The 20,971-nt window shown below is 49.4% G+C and overlaps 1 protein-coding gene across 1 annotated transcript in view; it reads right to left on the bottom strand.

Moving 5' to 3' along the window:
* The window catches only part of LOC143956857 (uncharacterized), a 77,405-nt gene extending 67,037 nt beyond the window's left edge, over positions 1-10,368 (bottom strand). Inside the window, exons 1-3 of the mRNA XM_077467024.1 lie at positions 10,241-10,368; positions 4,725-4,859; positions 4,458-4,538 (exon numbers count right to left, since the gene is read on the bottom strand). Of these exons, the coding sequence (XP_077323150.1) occupies positions 4,458-4,538; positions 4,725-4,859; positions 10,241-10,310 (286 nt within the window). The 5' untranslated portion in view covers positions 10,311-10,368. The remainder of the gene's footprint in view (positions 1-4,457; positions 4,539-4,724; positions 4,860-10,240) is intronic.
* Positions 10,369-20,971: the final 10,603 nt, after the last annotated feature.

Raw genomic sequence — 20,971 nt, 5'->3', positions numbered from 1 at the left:
TGTAAGTGCACCAAAACACTACATTGACACATAGGTACACAAACCCCCCCCCCCGATCCCCCCCCCAGTCACAGTGTCACTGATTGCATTGATCATTTCTTTACTGATCACTGCATTCAGTGTCAGTTGTAACAGTTAAAACTGTCAGGGCAGTTAGTGTTAGGTACAGGGTAGCCCCCTATCACCCCCCCAATAAAGATTTAACCCCCTGATTGCCCCTAGAGTTAACCCTTTCACCCCCTTTTGACAGTGTCACTAAGCGATCATTTTTCTGATCGCTGCATCAGTGTCGCTACTGTCGCTAGGTAGCTAGTTATTTTTTTAGGTTCACCGCCAGGTTTTTATATCGCTAGGTACCCCGATATACTACCCAATAATGGTTTTAACCCCCTGATTGCCCCTAATTAACCCTTTCACCCCCTTTTGCCACTGTCACTAAGCGATCATTTTTCTGATCGCTGCATTAGTGTCGCTATTGTTGCTAGGTAGCTAGTTATTTTTTTAGGTTCACCGCCAGGGTTTTATAGCGTTAGCTACCCTCATATACTACCCAATAATGGTTTTAACCCCCCCTAGTTAACCCTTTCACCAGCGATCACAGTATAAGTGTCACTGGTGACGCTGGTTAGCCAGTGAGTTATTTAGGTTCCCCGTCAGGTTTTTATATAGTGCCAGGGACCCCCATATACTACCTAATAAAAATTTGAACCCCCTGATTGCCCCTAGTTAACCCTTTCACCAGTGATCACCGTATAAGTGTTACGGGTGTATCTGGTTAGTTTGCTTTTTATAGCATCAGGGCACCCACCATTTATTACCCAATAAAGGTTTAACCCCCTGATCACCCGGCGGGTGATATCAATTAGGTTTTAGGGTCAGGGTCTGCGTCGCCCCAGGCAGCGCTAGGTTAGTGCCAGTACCGCTAACACCCACACGCAAAGCATAAACCTCCCGTAGTGGTATACAATCTGAACAGATCAATATCTGATCTGATCAGATCTATACTAGCGTCCCCAGCAGTTCAGGGTTCCAAAAAAACGCATTGTTAGCGGGATCAGCCCAGATACCTGCTAGCACCTGCATTTTGCCCCTCTGCCCAGCCCACCCAAGTGTAGTATCGATCGATCGCTGTCACTTACAAAACACTAAACACATAACTGCAGCGATCGCAGAGTCAGGCCTAATCCCTGCGATTGCTAACAGTTTTTTTGGTAGCATTTTATATTTAAATCCGGAAGGCGGTGCTTGGTTTTCGGGGTCCCGTACGTAGCTAGGCTCCCAAAAAGTCCCCCACATGTGGTATCCCCGTACTCGGGAGAAGCAGCAGAATTTATTTTGGGGTGTAATTTGACTTATGCCCATAGCATGTGTGAGCAATATATTATTTAGTGACAACTTTGTGTAAAAAAAAAAAAAGTTTGTAATATTCCCGCAACTTGTGGCAAAATATAAAATATTCCATGGACTCAACATGCCTCTCAGTAAATAGCTTGGGGTGTCTACTTTCCAAAATGGGTCATTTTGGGGGGTTTTGTGCTATTTTGGCATTTTATGGCCTTCGAAACTGTGATAGGTAGTGAGAAGTTAAATCAAAAATTTCCACCCTTAGAAATCCTGAAGGTGGTGATTGGTTTTCGGGGTGCCGTGCGCGACTAGACTCCCAAAAAGTCCCACACATGTGGTATCCCCATACTCGGGAGAAGTAGCGGAATATATTTTGGGGTGCAATTCCACATATAACCATGGCATGTGTGAGCAATATAGAATTTAGTGACAACTTTTTGTAAAATTTTTTTTTTTTTTTTTTTTTGTCATTATTCAATCCCTTGGGACAAAAAAAATAAATATTCAATGGTCTCAACATGGCCCTCAGCAAATAGCTTTTGGTGTCTACTTTCCAAAATGGGGTCATTTGGGGGGGTTTTGTGCCATCTTGGCATTTTATGGCCTTCAAAACTGTAATAGGTAGTGAGAAGTGAAATCAAAAATTTACGCCCTTAGAAAGCCTGAAGGCGGTGCTTGGTTTTCGGGGCCCCGTACGTGGCTAGGCTCCCAAAAAGTCCCACACATGTGGTATCCCTGTACTCAGGAGAAGCAGCAGAATGTATTTTGGGGTGTCATTTCACATATGCCCATAGCATATGTGAACAATATATCATTTAGTGACAACTTTGTGCAAAAAAAAAGTTTGTTAAATTCCCGCAACTTGTGGCAAAATATAAAATATTCCATGGACTCAACAGTCAATTGTCACTAAATTCTATATTGCTCACACATGACATGCCATTCTAGGAGATGGTATTTAAGGTACTGATATCATGTGTTTTGGGGTTCCGGTCCAGAAGATATTTTCTGTCTGTTTGGTCCTGGTCCTCCTGACCAGCCCTCATGGCCCTCCTGGTCTGGGGTGCGGATCCATGCAATTCCAACCCTCTGGGCTGGAAAGCCCGAGTTGAAACAACTGCAGGGACAGGCCTGAATGGATATTGGGGCCTAAGGATTCGAGGGTGGTCCGGTGCCGTCTTGTCTAAGGAGAGGCCCAGTAGCTGGAGAAGCATCCAGGGCAGGACTCTTCAGGAGAAGGCCATGCACAAGGCTGGCTTCTCTGAAGGAGCTTGGAGGCTCAGTTGAAGGACACTACATGGATCTACACTCATATGGCATCGCCGGACCGGCTGAGAGATACTGGTACCATATGATAGCTCTTTAAATTTGTCTACATCCCTCAGTTACACTTAAGTCTGTGGCAGAGACTTCCCTTAAGAGTTCTACATCCAAGTCTGTGGCAAAGACTGCTTTTTTGCTAGGCCTAGTGAGAGGAGGTCTATCCGGGGGGTTGTGACAATACAATACAGCTGTGAAATGGTTTTTCACTGGATTTTTTCTATAAAATACTTTCTATTCCTGGAGTCCAAAAAGTACCTGAACTTTCTTCCTAACTCTCTACCCTCAATTGAGAGACTGTGTTATCTTTCTAATAAATAACCCAAAAGAAGATTCAGTGTGTCAGTTTCTACATTACTTTGGGCCATCTACCACGGGAAACCCTAGAGGGAGACGAGGTCAAGAGGGTAACGGTAAGCCCAAAAAAACCAGCAGCTCCTTCGGGGGTCAGTGTTACACTGACATCATAACCGTACCTGTGTATGTCTTGCAGACAGTGTTGGGCTGACACTCTCCGTTTCCCAGGATTAGTGGTGATGGCGTTGCCAGAGACAAGGGCTATCAATCACACCTACTTATCTATTCATCTTCTACTGAACAGCATAGTCAAACAGGACAGGGAGGTTCACTGTTGGCCATGCTAACGCAGAATCCACAGCAGCTGTGAAAATGGGACAAAGTGCTACAAGGGGATAGGATGAGCAGAAGATCCTTCTGGAAGAACTTCTCCAAACCACACATTGCAGCAGCTTGAAGAACACTGAATGATGTCTCAGGTCCGGTGGACCCAGAAAAAGGAAAGTTTGAGAATGGCTGGATGTGTGTTGTAGGAGGAGTCTAAGTTAGGCTTTCTCAACCTTTTTACCCCAGAGGAACCCTTTAAATAATTTTCAGCCCTCAAGAAATCCCTGCAAAAAATCTATTTATTGGGGGTCAATGGGAAAAATGCCCCTTACAATGGTGGCTTGTAGGAAGAATGCCCCCCTTGTAGACAGCTAAAGAGATCTTTGGGTTCATTCAGATGGCTCTTCCAAGTGGAGTTGACCTGGGAACCATGTAGGTGCCATATAATAGAAGGTCAATCAGGCCTGGGCAGCACAGTGGTGTAGTGGTTAGCACTCTCACCTAGCAGTAAGAAGGGTCGCTGGTTCAAATCCCAACCACGACACTACCTGCCTGGAGTTTGCATGTTCTCCCTGTGCCTGCGTGGGTTTCCTCCGGGTACTCCGGTTTCCTCCCACAATCCAAAGACATGCAGGTAGGTTAATTGGCTTCTGTCCAATATTGGCCCTAGTATATGAATGGGGACCTAGGATTGTGGGCTCCTTGAGGGTAGGGACCAATGTGAGTGTGTAATGTACAGGGATAGGGACAGTTGTGGACACTCACTCAGGTTGAACTGGATGGACTGGTGTCTTTATTCAACCTTACTAACTATGAAACTATGAATGTTCAAGCAACCCATAGCAACCTTTGGAGAAACTCTACGGTCCCACTGAACCCTTGTTGAGAATGGCTATTCTAAGCCCTTCTAGACCTTTTGTCATGAGGGGTCCTGGATGATGATGAGTGCCTGCCTTTGATGTCTATCAGACAAATTTAAAACAATACACTCTCATAGTGGCTTGTCCTTTAAATTTAGCAAGCACACCAAGAGTGCTTAAAACATTTTTCAGAACTGCAGATTATATAAAACTCTTTATAGGGAAACGGATAATGACAATATGGAACAGCAAAACTGTAAAGTGTGAAACCCCCATTAAAATGGCATATAGCTAAAAGTAAAAACTTACATTTCACTGACATTCCGACGGTGGTAGCAATAAGCAGAAGACCAAATAGGATAGTAAAGAAGATGAGAGACTTTTCAGATCCTGGGAAGGATGGAGAGGAATATGTTATAGTATTCTTCTTATGCAAAATGTAAAATGTATCTATCACTAGTCTTTATTTCTTGTGGATTTTTTTTTCAGCAGTTTTTATTCCTGGCAGGAAATTAGGTCTTATTTACTAAATCTTCCTAGTGAGTATCATAATAGAAATGTAACATCATGTCTTACTTGATAGGAGCTGAGGTTCTCTTTTATTCGCCGGATTATCAGATGGATCCGGGAGATCTCTAAATCTGGGTGGAGTCATAGTGTCCACATTCTCGTACATAATGTCCCCATGGTCACTACCATTGTCCTCGTCTTCTATGATAGAAGAGAAATATTTAGCATTAGTCCCAGACACACATCATCATTATTATACATTTATATAGCTCTGACATATGCTGCAGTGCTGTACAGAGCTCACCGTGCCAGTCTCATCAGTCTCTGCACCAGAAGAGCTTCTCCATGGGTAGTGCTGTTTTGCAAAGGTGCTGTTGGCTCACTCTGCTTTGGTCTCAGTTGGAGGAAACATCAACTCTGGGCCTCTCCTGCAGGCTTCTCCCCCAACCACCATGCAGTGGGTGGGGGGTGAAGGTGGAGGCTTTCCAGAGGCACTGAGGCCTACTCCATGCTCAAGCTGCAATGGATCCTGGGCCTTTCCCTATGCAAGAGGGAGTCCTTACCAGTCTTCCAGGATAAAGTGGTGAACAGACTTTGCCGCATTGCTAAGGTGGAACAGAAACTTCCTGTCATGAAAGAAGATCTCAGGAAAAAGAAATCTCTGCATACTAAGTCTGTAAGAGGGAAGTCCCCAAGCTGAAGTCTCTGCAGGAGGCATTGAAAAAACAGGAGAAGTTGGTCGCCTCTCTGAAGGAAAGCAGCGATGTGTTCAGAGAAAAGTGCGAGAATGAGGAGAGATTCCAACAGATGAAAGAAAGTGCCTGTGCCAGTACCAGCAAGAGGGTGGATGCCAGAGCAACGGCGACAGTATGGATAGGGGTAATGGAAGTGGCTTTACATGGTAGCCCCAGTTCTACCCCTGTTTTAGGATATGTTGCACCTGAGTCAGTATCTGCCCTACTCCATCCCCAGCAGCCTGGGTCATCTCAGGAGGAGGTTGAGGAAAATGGCGGATTGCGGCAGGCCATTACAGAAATGGAATCTCCCTTGAGTGGCACCGACTCGTCAAATGAGGATCATGGTAAAGGAGTGCTTGCTGAAAATCTCTCTCAGTGTGTGGAGGTCTTTACTGAGATTGCACCTGCCAACAGATCCTTGCAATCTGCAGGGAATGCAGGATGAGATGGCATGTATCCAGACAGAGAAGTTTCTGCTGGCTGCGAGGAGTCCCACTTGGACACTAACAGTGCAGAGCAGGAATGTTGCATGAACATTGAAACTTCAGAGCAGGAGGCCCATATGAATGCTGAAACAGCTGGTGTTTTTTCTAAACAGAAGACTTTAATTGATGACGGGACTGCTGGTCACTGTGGTACTTCTGGGACTGTGGTGAGTGGGACTGTTGTGCTGGAGGAGAGGAAGGAGGATCAAGTGGTGGGTAATTTACCAAACCATATTTCAGAGGTTCCTATGCAGCCAGTTAATATTCCTATGCAGCCAGTTAATGTTTCATCTGTCCCAGTTAGGAATTATGCTAAGGCTGTGTTGGGACAAAGTCATGCTGCTGGTGGTGGAAGGAAGCCAGTTGTGCAACTTTCACCTAACGCACCTTCTTTTATTAAACACAGGAACGTGGTACAGCTCAGGTGGGAAGGAGGAAGTATTCCACCTATAAGGAGGGTGGTTGTGGATAAGATCCTAGCCATGGGATTTAAGATGGAGGATATTTATTCTCTTATCAGTCTGGCTGATTCCTATGAATATGATTTATCATTTTTATTTTAGGAGCGATTTGAGCATGTATATGGGGGCCAGCTGGACTGGAAGGGGCTTGTCCCTAAAGTTGTCTCACAACAGCCCTTGATTAAAAATGTGACTATCCTTACAAGGAATGAGTCTATACCCCCACCACCCTGAGGATTTATGGGTTTGATTGAGGAGGTTTGGTGAAATTCTGTGCCCGCTAAAAAAGATTGTCGATGATAGAGGAATCTGGATGGGTAGGTGGTCAGTGTCAATGAGGTTGAGAGGGCGTGGGAATGTGGTCAAGCATTTGCCCTCCTCTGCCTTTATTGGTATAGATAGGATTACCATCTTCTACCCTGGTCAACCTAAGGTGTGCCATAAATGTGGAGTCAAGGGACATTTCTCCTCTAAATGTCCAGAACAGAAGTGCTCTTTGTGTCAGGAACTGGGGCATCTGGCAAGGGACTGTAACATTCTTAAATGTAACCTATGTGATAAGGTTGGTTGCCCTTATAGCCGGTGCCCTGAGGCTTTGCACAATAAGCCAGAGCTAGTGGGGGAATTATTCCGGCTTGATAGAGAAGAGTCTGGGTTAGCAGATGTTGTACCAGGGAATCCTAGTGTCTCTGTCCCGTCAGTGTCTGTGATGCCCTCTGTGGTGTCAGTGTCCCCCCAGTCCGCGGTCTCCCAGTCAGTGTCAGAAAGTGTGGTTATTAAGTCTGTGTCTGCACCTATTGTTTCTCCTAGTGTAATGAAGGCAGTGGAGGGTGTTGGACCAGAATGTATGGTGGTGAGGGGAGCGTGACCGGATGGTGATGGAGGTGTGTGAGGAGTGAGATGTGAGGAATGAGTACAGGTGTGTCTCTCTCCTAGCTCTATGCTTCCCCTCCCAATATACCCTCCAGGTTTCCCGGTCTGTTCCATGTTCACTGCCTGATTAATTGACGCAGTAGTGGAGAAGTGTGGAGATACCTGTCGTGGTGCGATGTACGGCTGGCTGGCTTGCCTGGATGCGGGTGTTCAGTTTCTGCCTGCCAGGAGCACTGGACGGCGGCGGAGAATGGGCGAGAGTCGCATACGAACTCCCGTGAGATCTCGGGAGTGCCCGAGAGCTTGTGGGCAGTTGTGGAAGCAAGCGGAGTCAGGAGGAGCAGGTCTGAGTGGAGCCGAGCACGCAGATAGCGACCAAGGGACTGATGGAGGTGGAGATGGAGCTTAGAGCTTGACCGCATGGAACCTGATAACCTGGATGTCTGAAGTGGCTTGAAGCTCCAATCAAGGCTCCGTGAGTAAAAAGATGTATGGTGGTGCCAACCCCCTCCTCCTCGGCATGGCCGAAGTGCGGCTGGAGGTCAGCGAACACCGAGGGGTGGAGTGAGGGATGGATTGAATGATGGGGGGAGGAGGGAATGAGAGTGGCTGGTGCAGAATGCAAGGTGAATGACATGGAAGTCGTGGTGAAAGATGTGGAAGTTGGGGTGAATGATGTGGGGGGAGGGGTTAATGGTGAATAAATCTCAAAATGATTTTGTTTAAGTTGAGGTCTCTTTTTTTCCACAAAAGTTTTTATTGAAATCTTTCATAGATAATACAGGTAGTACTATGTACCATATAACCAAGATGAAGGTACATGGTTCCATCTAGAAAAATACATGGAGTTCAGGGTTCAGAATAGCAGGAACCAACCTATGTTGTCTCCACGTGAGCTCACCATACAGTCATATACATAGACGCAACGTGCTAAAGTATATTTCTCATTAAGGGGGGATGGGAGCCTTCACATAAGAGTATTCAGTATATCTTCTGTAAGTACCATCACATTAGCGAGGAATGGGAGAGGTTTCCAACGCCTAGGTCGGGATCCACTTGTAAGGCTTGTTTCGAGTAAGATAAAAGATAAAGAGAGAAGAGAAAGGAGAAGAGAGGAGAGAGGAAAAGGGAGAGGGGAAAAGAAGAAAGAGTAAAGAGGGGAGGGGGGAGGGGAGCACAGAGAGGGGAGTGTTTGGGGAGGGGGTGGGATCACCACCAACATCCCTCCCCAATCCGGCCCAATCAATGAAGAGGATACGGCGGTCTGTACAGCATCTTTCAAGGGTTATCCCGGGGTAGGTCCTGACATGAGGTCTCTTTTTTGTTGTCATTAAAATATGTTTTTCTATGTTACCTTGTCAGGAAATGTTTTTCTTTACTTGCTGATGTAAGCACGCTTGTCTTTCTTTAGTTGTTGTTTTTTTTTATTAATAAAATAAATGTTTGTATGATTTTCGAATAAACTAAAATTGACACTCTAATGTCCCCCCCCGACAGTCACATCAGTCTCTGTACCAGATGAGCTTACACTCTAATGTCCCCTCCCCCCACAGTCACATCAGTCTCTGTACAGAGGAGCTTACACTCTAATGTCCCCTCCCCCACAGTCACATCAGTCTGTACAGAGGAGCTTACACTCTGTCCCCTCCCCCCACAGTCACATCAGTCTCTGTACAGAGGAGCTTACACTCTAATGTCCCCTCCCCCCACAGTCACATCAGTCTGTACAGAGGAGCTTACACTCTAATGTCCCCTCCCACACCGTCACATCAGTCTCTGTACAGAAGAGCTTACACTCTAATGCCCCCCCCCCCCACAGTCACATCAGTCTCTGTACAGAGGAGCTTACACTCTAATGTCCCCTCCCCCCACAGTCACATCAGTCTCTGTACAGAGGAGCTTACACTCTAATGTCCCCTCCCCCCACAGTCACATCAGTCTCTGTACAGAGGAGCTTACACTCTAATGTCCCCTCCCCCCACAGTCACATCAGTCTCTGTACAGAGGAGCTTACACACTAATGTCCCCCCCCCCCCACAGTCACATCAGTCTCTGTACAGAGGAGCTTACACTCTAATGTCCCCTCCCCCCACAGTCACATCAGTCTCTGTACAGAGGAGCTTACACTCTAATGTCCCCTCCCCCTACAGTCACATCAGTTTCTGTACCAGAAGAGCTTACACTCTAATGTCCCCTCCCCCCACAGTCACATCAGTCTCTGTACAGAGGAGCTTACACTCTAATGTCCCCTCCCCCCACAGTCACATCAGTTTCTGTACCAGAAGAGCTTACACTCTAATGTCTCCTCCCCCCACAGTCACATCAGTCTCTGTACAGAGGAGCTTACACTCTAATGTCCCCTCCCCCCACAGTCACATCAGTCTCTGTACCAGAAGAGCTTACACTCTAATGTCCCCTCCCCCCACAGTCACATCAGTCTGTACAGAGGAGCTTACACTCTAATGTCCCCTCCCCCCCACAGTCACATCAGTCTCTGTACAGAGGAGCTTACACTCTAATGTCCCCTCCCCCCACAGTCACATCAGTCTCTGTACAGAGGAGCTTACACTCTAATGTCCCCTCCCCCCACAGTCACATCAGTCTCTGTACAGAGGAGCTTACACTCTAATATCCCCTCCCCCCCACAGTCACATCAGTCTGTACAGAGGAGCTTACACTCTAATGTCCCCTCTCCCCACATCACATCAGTTTCTGTACAGAGGAGCTTACACTCTAATGCCCCCCCCCCCCCACAGTCACATTAGTCTCTGTACAGAGGAGCTTACACTCTAATGTCCCCTCCCCCACAGTCACACACTATTATTATTATACATTTATATAGCTCTGACATATACCGAAGTGCTGTACAGAGCTCACTTAGCCAGTCACATCAGTCTCTGTACCAGAGGAGCTTACACTCTACTCTTCCAGCACATTCATACACGTGTATAAAACTCCTGAGCCACAAATGTAGAGGAGGATCATCTAATGTGAGTTAATAAGAAATGATAAATACATCCTATTACCTCTGTAATCGTTCTCCTTCATCACAATATCCTCAAATTTCAGGTCAGCGTAGGTGACGGCGTTGGTCATATTGGCCCCGTATACAAGATACACAGATGATGATGGCAGAGGAGAAGATTTCCCGTATCTGAAGAGGAAGGAACAATACAATGCTATATTCAAGGTGAGGGAAGTACACTCCACTGATTTCACACAACATTAGAATAATAGAATATTTTATTTTTGTTCTCATTCATTAAAAGACACAGCATTCAGATAGTCATAGACAAGTGGGTTATCCTGCCACCTACAGGGGGATTCAAACCCTGGGAAAGAAAAATGCCATTGGCCAGCCAGGTGTAACCCTTCCCATTCCCAGAATGCTTTGTTTTTGTTTTTTTTTGCTAGTGTCCAAGGAGGCTAGGCATTTTTTTCTTTATTAAGAAAAGTTGAACTATTTTGATGTTTTCTGAGATTATTGTTTTTCTTCAATCAAGATTTGATTTGAAGTTCTTCTTCATGCAGCGATCCTGATCACCATGTCCTAATTTGTAAACTGTTTCAGACCCCATTGAGACCAGAGATTGTGGGACCTGCCTGGAAAGTGACCTTTGGCCAATGGGCTTTGCTCTTGGTGTGACGGACTGGGGTTTATATGGTCACAAAACAGACACCCCAAAGCAAAGTACATATTCATTTTTTTTTTATATTTCTAAACATCTCCCTTCTATTCTATTAATAACCAGTAGATGGCAGAGAAGGTACACAAACAGAGTCTATATAAGGCCACACACCATGTGACTGGAAATTAAACTACTTCCAGCCATAAAGTCAGTGGTCATATCTCATGCTGTTTGTGTGATTCTTTGTAGGTATGTACTCTAAATTGTTCCTAATCTGTATTAACCTGTGATAGAAAGATTCCTAAACATCTTGAGCAGATGCAGAAAAAGTCTCAGCAGATTTTATGCTATAGTTTTGCTGTAATTAGAAGTTTAGAACAGCATGTGTGAGAAACAAGTGAAAAGTGCATAAGAACATGAAAATACTGCATTAGTCAAAACAAATGTGTATGATAAACACTAAACCTTTCTAAATAGGTATATTTAAACCTGATTTATTGGAAATTGCATAGATTTATAGAAGCACATGTTTTCTGTTAGTATTAAGAAAAAAAACTATTGTATGTAAAGCTTATGCATTGCATCATACAGACATGCAATGTGCACCATCTAGTGGTTAAAAAAGAGTACTACCATGATAATATTTGTATTAAAGCAATGCATTGCTAGTATGATTATTGCACACTTAAAGTGTACCAGAGAGATAAAGATAATTATCTATAACACTGAATAATAGGGATATATATGTTATTAAAATATAGTAATGTTCATTGTTATAACTACGTTTTAAAATACTTTAGTCAAAATCGGTATTATATATATTGTTAATGGCTATAAACATGTGATTATAAAAATGTAAAAGATGTATTGTTATGTAAAAATTAAACTACTTCCAGCCATAAAGTCAGTGGTCATATCTCATGCTGTTTGTGTGATTCTTTGCAGTCCACGCCAAGCTGATCACCTTATCTCATCGCGTCTACAATCATCGGCTCTCCTAATTCACATTTTGAGGCCGGTAACATTGGCACTTTCCGAAATCTGTGTACCGTGTTAGTTAGCCACCAAGAATGCTTTCCAGGTCCAGAGCCATGGTACAGCCTGTGGTGTGACCCATTCTCTGAAGACTCTTTAATGAGCACGCCATGTGGGTCGAGCTTTGGGAGCTACTATATTTATTGATACGGATGAAAGCATTTATACTCTCTTGTTTGTATTGGTTTCCATTGAAAGGGTTAATACCCTGGGTAATTAAGTGCTGTATTACTAGTGACGGGCATGTAAACCCCACACTCCTGTAAAAATAAAAATAAAACACATGCAATTATTGCTGTAGCTCATTTGGACAGGGACAGCCTGTAAAGATGAAAGATTTTGAAAAAAACACACATGCAGCTGGTCATCAATATAGTACACATGCACAGGGACATCACTGTAGTGCACATGGACAGCCTATAAAAAAAAATGTTGGAAGCGGAGTATTGATAAGCCAGGTTGCGACGAAGTCGGGAGTGACGAAACGCGTCGGACGTGACTGTACAGCAACCAGAGGTGACGCATTCGACATTGTGAGAGCGTGTGGCATCTCCCTGTAATGGCCGATAGCCAGTGTGGAGTTGGAGAGACAAGAAGGGACCGCTATATCTTGTTAATTTATGAACACACTGTACAATGCCTGATGCAAGATGTTAACCATGTGAGTAAACCGTTTAAATAAATAATCAAGTGTTGACAATATTACACTAGTGGAGTCCTGCCTTTCTTTTTTTTTTTCTATATACCCAGTGATGAGAATTCATACTGCAAGAGGGGTGGAGAAGTGGAATTGTTGACTAAGGAGAACAACAACACTGATTATTAAAGAGGAAGTAAACCCTGATGGGTTTACTTCCTCTTTTTTTCCCTGCAAAGGTAAAGCATAATGGACTACTATGCATGGCATAGTAGCTCATTATGTGTCACTTACCTGACACAGGAGCCAGCGAAGTCGCCGCTGTCCCCTGTAGTCCGCCTCATCCATCTTGCTGGTGGCGTCTCGCAGCTCCGCCGAATGACAGCGGCGAAGCCACGATGACGTCACTCCCGCGCATGCGCACGGGAGTCGCGTCTCGCAGCTCCGCCGCTGTCATTCGGCGAAGCCGCGATGACGTCACTCCCGCGCATGCGCACGGGAGTCGACAAATTAGGCAGATTTATTCTTGGACTTGCCGCGTTTAGTGCGCCTGCGCGCCGCTGTCTACGGCGCATGCGCCGTAGACAGCGGTGCCCATTTTCGGGCAAATATCTCCTAAACCATATAGGTTTAGGAGATATTGCTTGGACCTACAGGTAAGCCTTAATCTAGGCTTACCTGTAGGTCAAAGTCGTTTGGAAGGGTTTACTTCCTCTTTAAGCATATTTGCCCACTCATGAGAATGGGGGGGGGGGCAATATAATCTGGTGAGTTTGTGTCCTATGGGTGTGGGTCAGATTTGACACACAGCGGTGGTGAAATTCTCAGTGACTTAATTTAATGATTTTTGTATTTTGACGTGTTTGAGTGATATAAAAAAAAACACAATTGCACCCAACTAAGATTAGAACATTTGTCCTATGAAAAAACACATGCAGCCGGGCTATCACTGTAGTACAAGTGCACAGAGCCAGGCTGTGAAGAGGTTGTGAATAAATTCATTGTAGCGAGTAACAATTAGGAAATATAGCCTTTGAAAAAAAAACATTGCAGCCTTGTATCACTTGACCTATGCATTCGGTAATTACCCCTTCCGTAAGTTTCTCCTACCCATACCTGTATCAATACCATTTTACCTTTCCCCATTCCCAATAAATAGACCACACCGGAGTTTGGAGTATAAATTGGCCATAGCAGCCTTTTATTTAACCAGAACTTTAACCAAAATAAAATAAATAACTTTAATGTTATAATAGAAACATACTTATATACATATTGCAACAGCAATTACAACTCCCAGTCGTTTGGTCTTTGACGGTACCTCGGTTCCATTTAACGTTACTATTTTCCAAAACCAAAAACCCACTGCGGGACCAAATTTGTACCATACAAGGCCTCCGGTCGTTTAACAGCCCGGAGACAACCCCACCTTCCCGCAGTGTAACCAAACCCGTATCCCAGCCTACCCTTCCGCTGGGATACACCAAAAAGGGGCACATACGACCTATGAGCCCCCCACACCGTTCCATCACCTAATTTGTTTTACCCCGTCAAAGACCAAAGACACCGCCTTCCACTGCTATGACGACCTCCACCACCGAACCTGCAAGAAAAATGAGAAACCCGACAGTAATCGGAAAACAACAGCACAACAACTTAAACTAAAGGGGCGGGTGGGTGGGCAACTTCCACTCTTGTGACCCACGCTTCCTGTTGCAGCTCCTCCCCCTCCTTATATGGCGCTCCGCCCTCTCCTCTCTCTCTCCTGCCGCTCCACCCCTCCCTCTTCCTACTCTTCCAGTTTAACCCTATAGGGGCTACCTAGCATTTGTCATGCCAGCCCTGCACCTACGTCTAGCCTGCGTTTCCGGGCTTCCCTTGACCTATGCATTCGGTAATTACCCCTTCCGTAAGTTTCTCCTACCCATACCTGTATCAATACCATTTTACCTTTCCCCATTCCCAATAAATAGACCACACCGGAGTTTGGAGTATAAATTGGCCATAGCAGCCTTTTATTTAACCAGAACTTTAACCAAAATAAAATAAATAACTTTAATGTTATAATAGAAACATACTTATATACATATTGCAACAGCAATTACAACTCCCAGTCGTTTGGTCTTTGACGGTACCTCGGTTCCATTTAACGTTACTATTTTCCAAAACCAAAAACCCACTGCGGGACCAAATTTGTACCATACAAGGCCTCCGGTCGTTTAACAGCCCGGAGACAACCCCACCTTCCCGCAGTGTAACCAAACCCGTATCCCAGCCTACCCTTCCGCTGGGATACACCAAAAAGGGGCACATACGACCTATGAGCCCCCCACACCGTTCCATCACCTAATTTGTTTTACCCCGTCAAAGACCAAAGACACCGCCACAGCCCGCAAGGATGACCCCTTAGCCTTAAGGGCCCCTCCACACCCGAAGAGCCCGCTCAATCCCCTCCTGCACCCCCAGAGTCCACAGGTCAGTACCCACCGCCGTGAGATGCACACCATCCCCCCTGAGGTACATGCCCACATTTACCTCCAACTCCGTGTGCCGTATCACCAACCCCCCATTCCGGGACACAAACCTCCCCAGGGCCTTATTAACCTTAATTCTAGCCTTATTAATTCGAACCACAGAGCGAGCCATACGCCACGCGGTCCGTGCAACGATGTCCGACCAGATCACCACCATGCTCGGAAAATCTCTCCGAAGCATGAGAAAATCCCGTTTTACATCCGAAACAATGTCCCTGGTAGACCGGGCCCCCAAATCGTTACCCCCCACATGCAGCACCAACACATCCGGGGGCCTATCAAGCCTGGCGTACCAAAGAAATTCCGGCACCACCCTGTTCCATTTAAGCCCAGGAATCCCCAACCAACGTACACTCGCCTCCCCCCGGGAAATCCCCAGCAGCCTTCCCTCCGGCCTGACATCTGCTCTCCTGGCACCCCAAAAAACATAGGAGTGCCCCAATATCCAGACGAGGCGTTCGCGACCTCCATCTGAAAGGAAAAACAAAAACACTAAAGCAACTATACCAATCCCAACCACGACCCCACCAAAACATCCACCCCCCCCGCCTGCTGCAAAACATGAACCCAAACCCCGAACACCTCTTACGTCAGATGTGGTCGCACGTACGACCTAAAACGCCGTGATTCCCATCGCCCAATCCTCTTGACCACCGCCTCGTCCAACCCGCACCTGGCCGCCTCAGTGGCTGCCCCGATGCGGAAGGAGTGGGAGGCGAACTGAGTGCAATCCAAACCCCCAGCCCGCAGACACCTCCGAAACACCGCCACAAACTGAAAACGGGATAAAAAGGTGCCGTCTTGATGCACCAGCAACGGGCCCGCCCCTTGTGGCCGAACCCCCAGGAACTCCGAAACCACCCTCACTGGGCATAACCCCGACCCCGGCAGCGCGAACAACCATACATCCACCCCAGTCCCAGTCTGATCTGTCTTGGACCTACGCAGCCGCAAACGCACCCTATCAGCCCCCAAGGTCACATCCTGACCCAACAAACCCCCCCCAACAGTCTTTGCAGGACTGACCAACTCCCCAACCCGAAAAGCCCCAAAGAAGGCCAACGAAAAAGCCGCCCGGAACAACCGCACCTCGTAACCCGAAGTGCACTGTTCCCCCAATCGCCCACAGACAACCTGCAGAACCTGGAAGGTCACCGGCCTCCGCATATCCCTCCGCGGATTGCCCTTCTTGTACCCCTTAACCGCCTGCTTGACCCAAAAACCTTTTGTGTGATCAACTTCCCCACGCAATTTAAACCAAAACGCCAGTGCCGCAAGCTTGCGCTCAATCAAGGACACCGACCCCGCGCGTTCCATCACCCTAGCCACAAAGCACAACACCAAAAGCCCCTGCTCACCACTCCCACCCAGCTCAGCGTCCGCTAGCCGTGTAAAATCCAGCCATTCCTTCCATACTTTACTGTACGCCGCCCATGTCGCCTTGCTCACCGACCTCCTGATCCAGTCCGTGGCGAGTCCAACGCAACCTCCCAGAGCCACCCCGGGCAGGGGATCCCATCTCTCGCCGCCTCCGGAGCCAACGCCCGAAACCTCTCCCACTGGAATCGAGATAAGGCATCAGCCACGTTATTGTCCACCCCCGGCACATGAACGGCATACAAAAATATGTTCGCCTGCAAACACCGCAGCACCAGGTGGCGCAGCAGCCGGATCACCGGCTGCGAGGAAGCCGACATCCGATTGATCACCTGCACCACTCCCATGTTGTCACAGTGCAACCTGATCTTCAGATCCCTGCACGACCCCCCCCAAAGCTCCATCGCCAGCACCACCGGAAACAATTCCAGCAGCACCAGGTTCTTCGCATACCCCGCCTCCACCCACGACCTGGGCCAAGCCTCCGCGCTCCACTGTCCCCGAAAAAAGGCCCCATAGCCCGCGGACCCCGCCGCATCCGTCACCAACTCCACGTCAAAATTACTCACCGGCCCTTTCATCCACACCGACCGTCCATTGAAGTCTTCCAAAAAAGTCTGCCAAATCCGCAAGTCCTCCCTAAGATCCCTTGTCAACCGAATGAAGTGGGTTGGAACCAGAACACCCGCCGTAGCCCCCGACAGCCGGCGGCAAAATATCCGCCCCATCGGAATGATCCGGCAAGCAAAATTTAACTTACCCAGGACCGACTGCAATTTCCGCAGTTGCACTTTCCGCACGCCGACCAACTCCCGCAGCTCCTGCTTCAGTCCCTCGACTTTGTCTTCCGGCAAGCGGCACTCCATAACCTCCGTGTCTATTTCAATGCCCAAAAAACTCAAGACCGTGGCTGGCCCCTCCGTTTTATCGGCCGCCAACGGCACCCCAAAGCGATCCGCAATGTGTTGCAACGTGGCCAAAAGGATCGCACACACATTGGAGGACGGGGGGCCTACGACAAGAAAGTCATCGAGGTAATGAATCACCGACGCCCAGCCCGACACATCGCGTACCACCCATTCCAAGAATGAACTAAACAGTTCAAACAAGGCACAGGACACGGAACAGCCCATGGGCAAGCAGTTGTCCACGTAAAACCGTTCCTGCCAATAACACCCCAAGAGCCAAAAGCTCTCCGGGTGCACGGGCAACAGCCGAAACGCCGCCTCAATGTCAGACTTCGCCATAAGGGCCCCCTTACCGTACCGCCGCACCCAGCCTACCGCCGCGTCGAACGACGTGTAAGAAACCGTGCAGGCCTCGGGATCGATGGCATCGTTCACCGACCCCCCTTTTGGGAAGGACAGATGATGGATAAGCCGGAACTTGTTGGGTTCCTTCTTAGGCACCACCCCCAACGGCGACACCACCAAGACCGGCAACGGCTGCTCCACGAACGGTCCACACATCCTTCCCAAGGAAACCTCCTTAGCCAATTTGTCGCTGACCACCCCCGGATGCCGCAAGGCGGACCTCAAGTTCCTAGCCACCGGGGGAGCCACTGCCAGCGAACACGGAATCCGAAAACCCACCGCAAACCCCTCCCCCAGCACCCGCGCAGCCCCCTTATCCGGATACCTATTTAGAAAAGGACGCATCCTTTCCACCCTCACTGGGGTTGCTCCCCTTGAACGCAGGGTCCCCAGTACGCTTGCCCCTCTTAAAACAACGGGAGAGGGAGTGAGTGCCTCCGCAACCGGAACACTCATGTTTAAATCGACAGGACCCCCCGAACTTGCAGGCCCCTTCGTTAAATTGCCAGCACACGCCCATCCTTTTTCCGGCCGGAAGTCCAGAGGCGGGGGTACCCCCGGCCCCCCCCTGAAAAAACTGCGAAGGCGTCCGCGCCGACGCCATCAACCGCATCCAAAGGCTGATATCCTTGTGGTCCCACCGAATATCAGGCCGCACCGCCCGCCGCTGCCTAAACTGCTCGTCGTACCGCAGCCAAGCCGTACCCCCATACACCCTATGCGCTTCCCCGATAGCGTCCATGTAACAAAACAGAGCCGAGCAGTGCTCCGGCGCCGTCTCGCCAATCACGCTGGCCAAAATGGCAAACGCCTGCAGCCAATTAGGGAAGGTCCGCGGTATCAGCCGATACCGCCTCTTCTCCTCATCGTCCTTCTTAGAGCTATCAGGCTTGACCCTGTCCAAATTGAACTTCTCCAGGGGAAGCAACGAAAAGATCTCCACATACTCACCCTTCTTGATCTTGTCCCTTACCTCCTGCTTGAGATGCGCCCCCAACGGCCCTTCATAACAGACATAAACCTCACACTTAGCCGCGTCGGCAAGCCGAACCAAATCAACCCGAGCCGCGGCTTCTTTCGCTGCCACCTCATCCCCCGTACTTACCGAGGATGCTCCCGCCACCGGCGTTTCCTGTCGCGAACTTACCTCCACAGTCCCGGCCACCGGCGCCTGCAACCCTGAGGGCGAGCCCAAATCCAGTGACCCGCATGCCCCATCCCCTGTCCCTAGTAAGGCACCCCCTCCCTGGGGCACCCCACCCCCCAGAAGTGAACCCGAACTGGACCCAGACCCCAGACCACCCACCCAAGGCGCCACCTGCGGGTGGCCCCCAGAAGCCCCGTCAGCAAACCTCTGCAGCAGATCCTTTAAACCCCCCAACAATGCCTGCAACGATTCCTGGGTCCCGCCGGAGGCAGGCAACCTGCCCGCCTCCCGCGGCACCACCCCCGCGTGGCCCCACGCCCCGCTCCCAACCACTCCCCCTGACAGACACCCCACATCATCAGGCAAAACATTAGCAGGAAAGTGAAGCCCCTTACCTGGCTGCGTGGGTCCCCTCCCATCAGCCGACCCTCCGGAACCTCCAGCCGCCTCCACTCGACCAAGGACCTCCTCTTCGGAACCCGACAGCTCCCCCTCGGAACGCACATCTGCCGCGGATGGCATAGGCGTCGCAGACCCTCCGGCCGCTGGGCAGCCCGGGGGTGTAGCAGCGTTGCTGGTAGACGCTCCGTCGTTGCAATAGGCCCGACCAACCTTCCTGCCGAGCAAGGCACCCGCACTGCGCACCCGTGCGGGCCCTGTAGGCCTGTTCCCGTCCACCCTCATGGCTCCGCTTCCACTCCTCTCCGACCTGCCCGCCGCGTCTGGTAGCGGACGCGCAGGTGTGTCTCTGGAACTCCTCCGCCGTGTCTCCCCGTGCGGCGGCAGCACCGCGGCCGCAAGGGGAACCGTGCTCCCTCCGTTATCTGACCGCGCCGGTGGGGAGGGGGTGACCGCAGGCTCCAATCCCCCACTCCTCGAGCCCCGCCCATGAAAAGGATTCCGCCCGGACCCCCCCCCCCTAGCCCCCGCAGATGACCGTTTTGCGGGGGGGGGCCGGCGGGTCCGCTATCGGGCTCCTGGTAGGGCGCTGGACTCTGGTGGAGGGGCCAGGAGAGAAGCGCTCCGGTGGCCTGGACCGCCGAGCGCGTGGTGTGGCATCCCCCCCCTCTACAGGCCCCCCCGCCGCCGCATGTGTAATGGCCGCCACCTGCTCCTGCAGCCAGTCTGTCCCTCGCGCTCCCGCCGCCGCACGGAGCCGCTCAAAAAGCTCCTCAATGTCCCCCATCGTAGGCAATGTCCTCCCGAAGCCCCCGGTAGCCAAAAAAACCCACCCGTCCCGCCCGCAATGCCGCCGTGTAGCCCGCGCTGTACCTGTGCGTCCTGCTAGCAAGGCAACTTCCACTCTTGTGACCCACGCTTCCTGTTGCAGCTCCTCCCCCTCCTTATATGGCGCTCCGCCCTCTCCTCTCTCTCTCCTGCCGCTCCACCCCTCCCTCTTCCTACTCTTCCAGTTTAACCCTATAGGGGCTACCTAGCATTTGTCATGCCAGCCCTGCACCTACGTCTAGCCTGCGTTTCCGGGCTTCCCTGTAGTGCATATAGGCAGGCATGAGCGTCCGCAGGTAGGGGCAAGGGTGGGGGGGCAAGTGCCCCCCCCCCGGAATCAGGGATCAGATCAGGAGCGAGGACCCTCATCACCCCTCTCTGTCACCCCCTCTCTCTCTCTCTCTCCCCTCTGTCTTTTTCACCCCCCCCACTCTTTGTTACTCCACTCTGTCTCTCTCTGTTACACTCCTCTCTGTCACCCCCTCTGTCTCTTTCTGTCATCCCCCCTCTCTCTGTCACCCTTGCTCTCTCTGTCACCCTCCGTCTTTCTCTGTCACCCCCCACATATATACAGTCTCTTACAGTCTCTTAAGCCATGTATGCCATCTCTGACAGTCTCTTGTGCCATGTCTGCAGTCTCTGACAGTCTCTTGGGCCATGTCTACAGTCTCTGACAGTCTCTTGGGCCATGTCCGCAGTCTCTGACCATCACCTGTACTATGTCTGCAGTCTATGACTGTCATAATGTCATTGTCGAAAAAGGGTCAGAGAACGGGTGACCTTAAAATGATGCCCCTCCCTGAAAAAAGTTCTGCGGATGCCCATGTAGGCAGAGACAGGCTTTAAAAAACCATTGCA

The sequence above is a fragment of the Lithobates pipiens genome, unplaced genomic scaffold (genome assembly GCF_037356315.1).
Source record: "Lithobates pipiens isolate NorthernLeopardFrog02 unplaced genomic scaffold, aLitPip1_a1.2 Scaffold_44, whole genome shotgun sequence".
Lineage (NCBI taxonomy): Eukaryota > Metazoa > Chordata > Amphibia > Anura > Ranidae > Lithobates > Lithobates pipiens.
The sequence above is the reverse complement of the archived record's forward strand: the minus strand, read 5'-3'. Positions and strand labels throughout refer to the sequence as shown.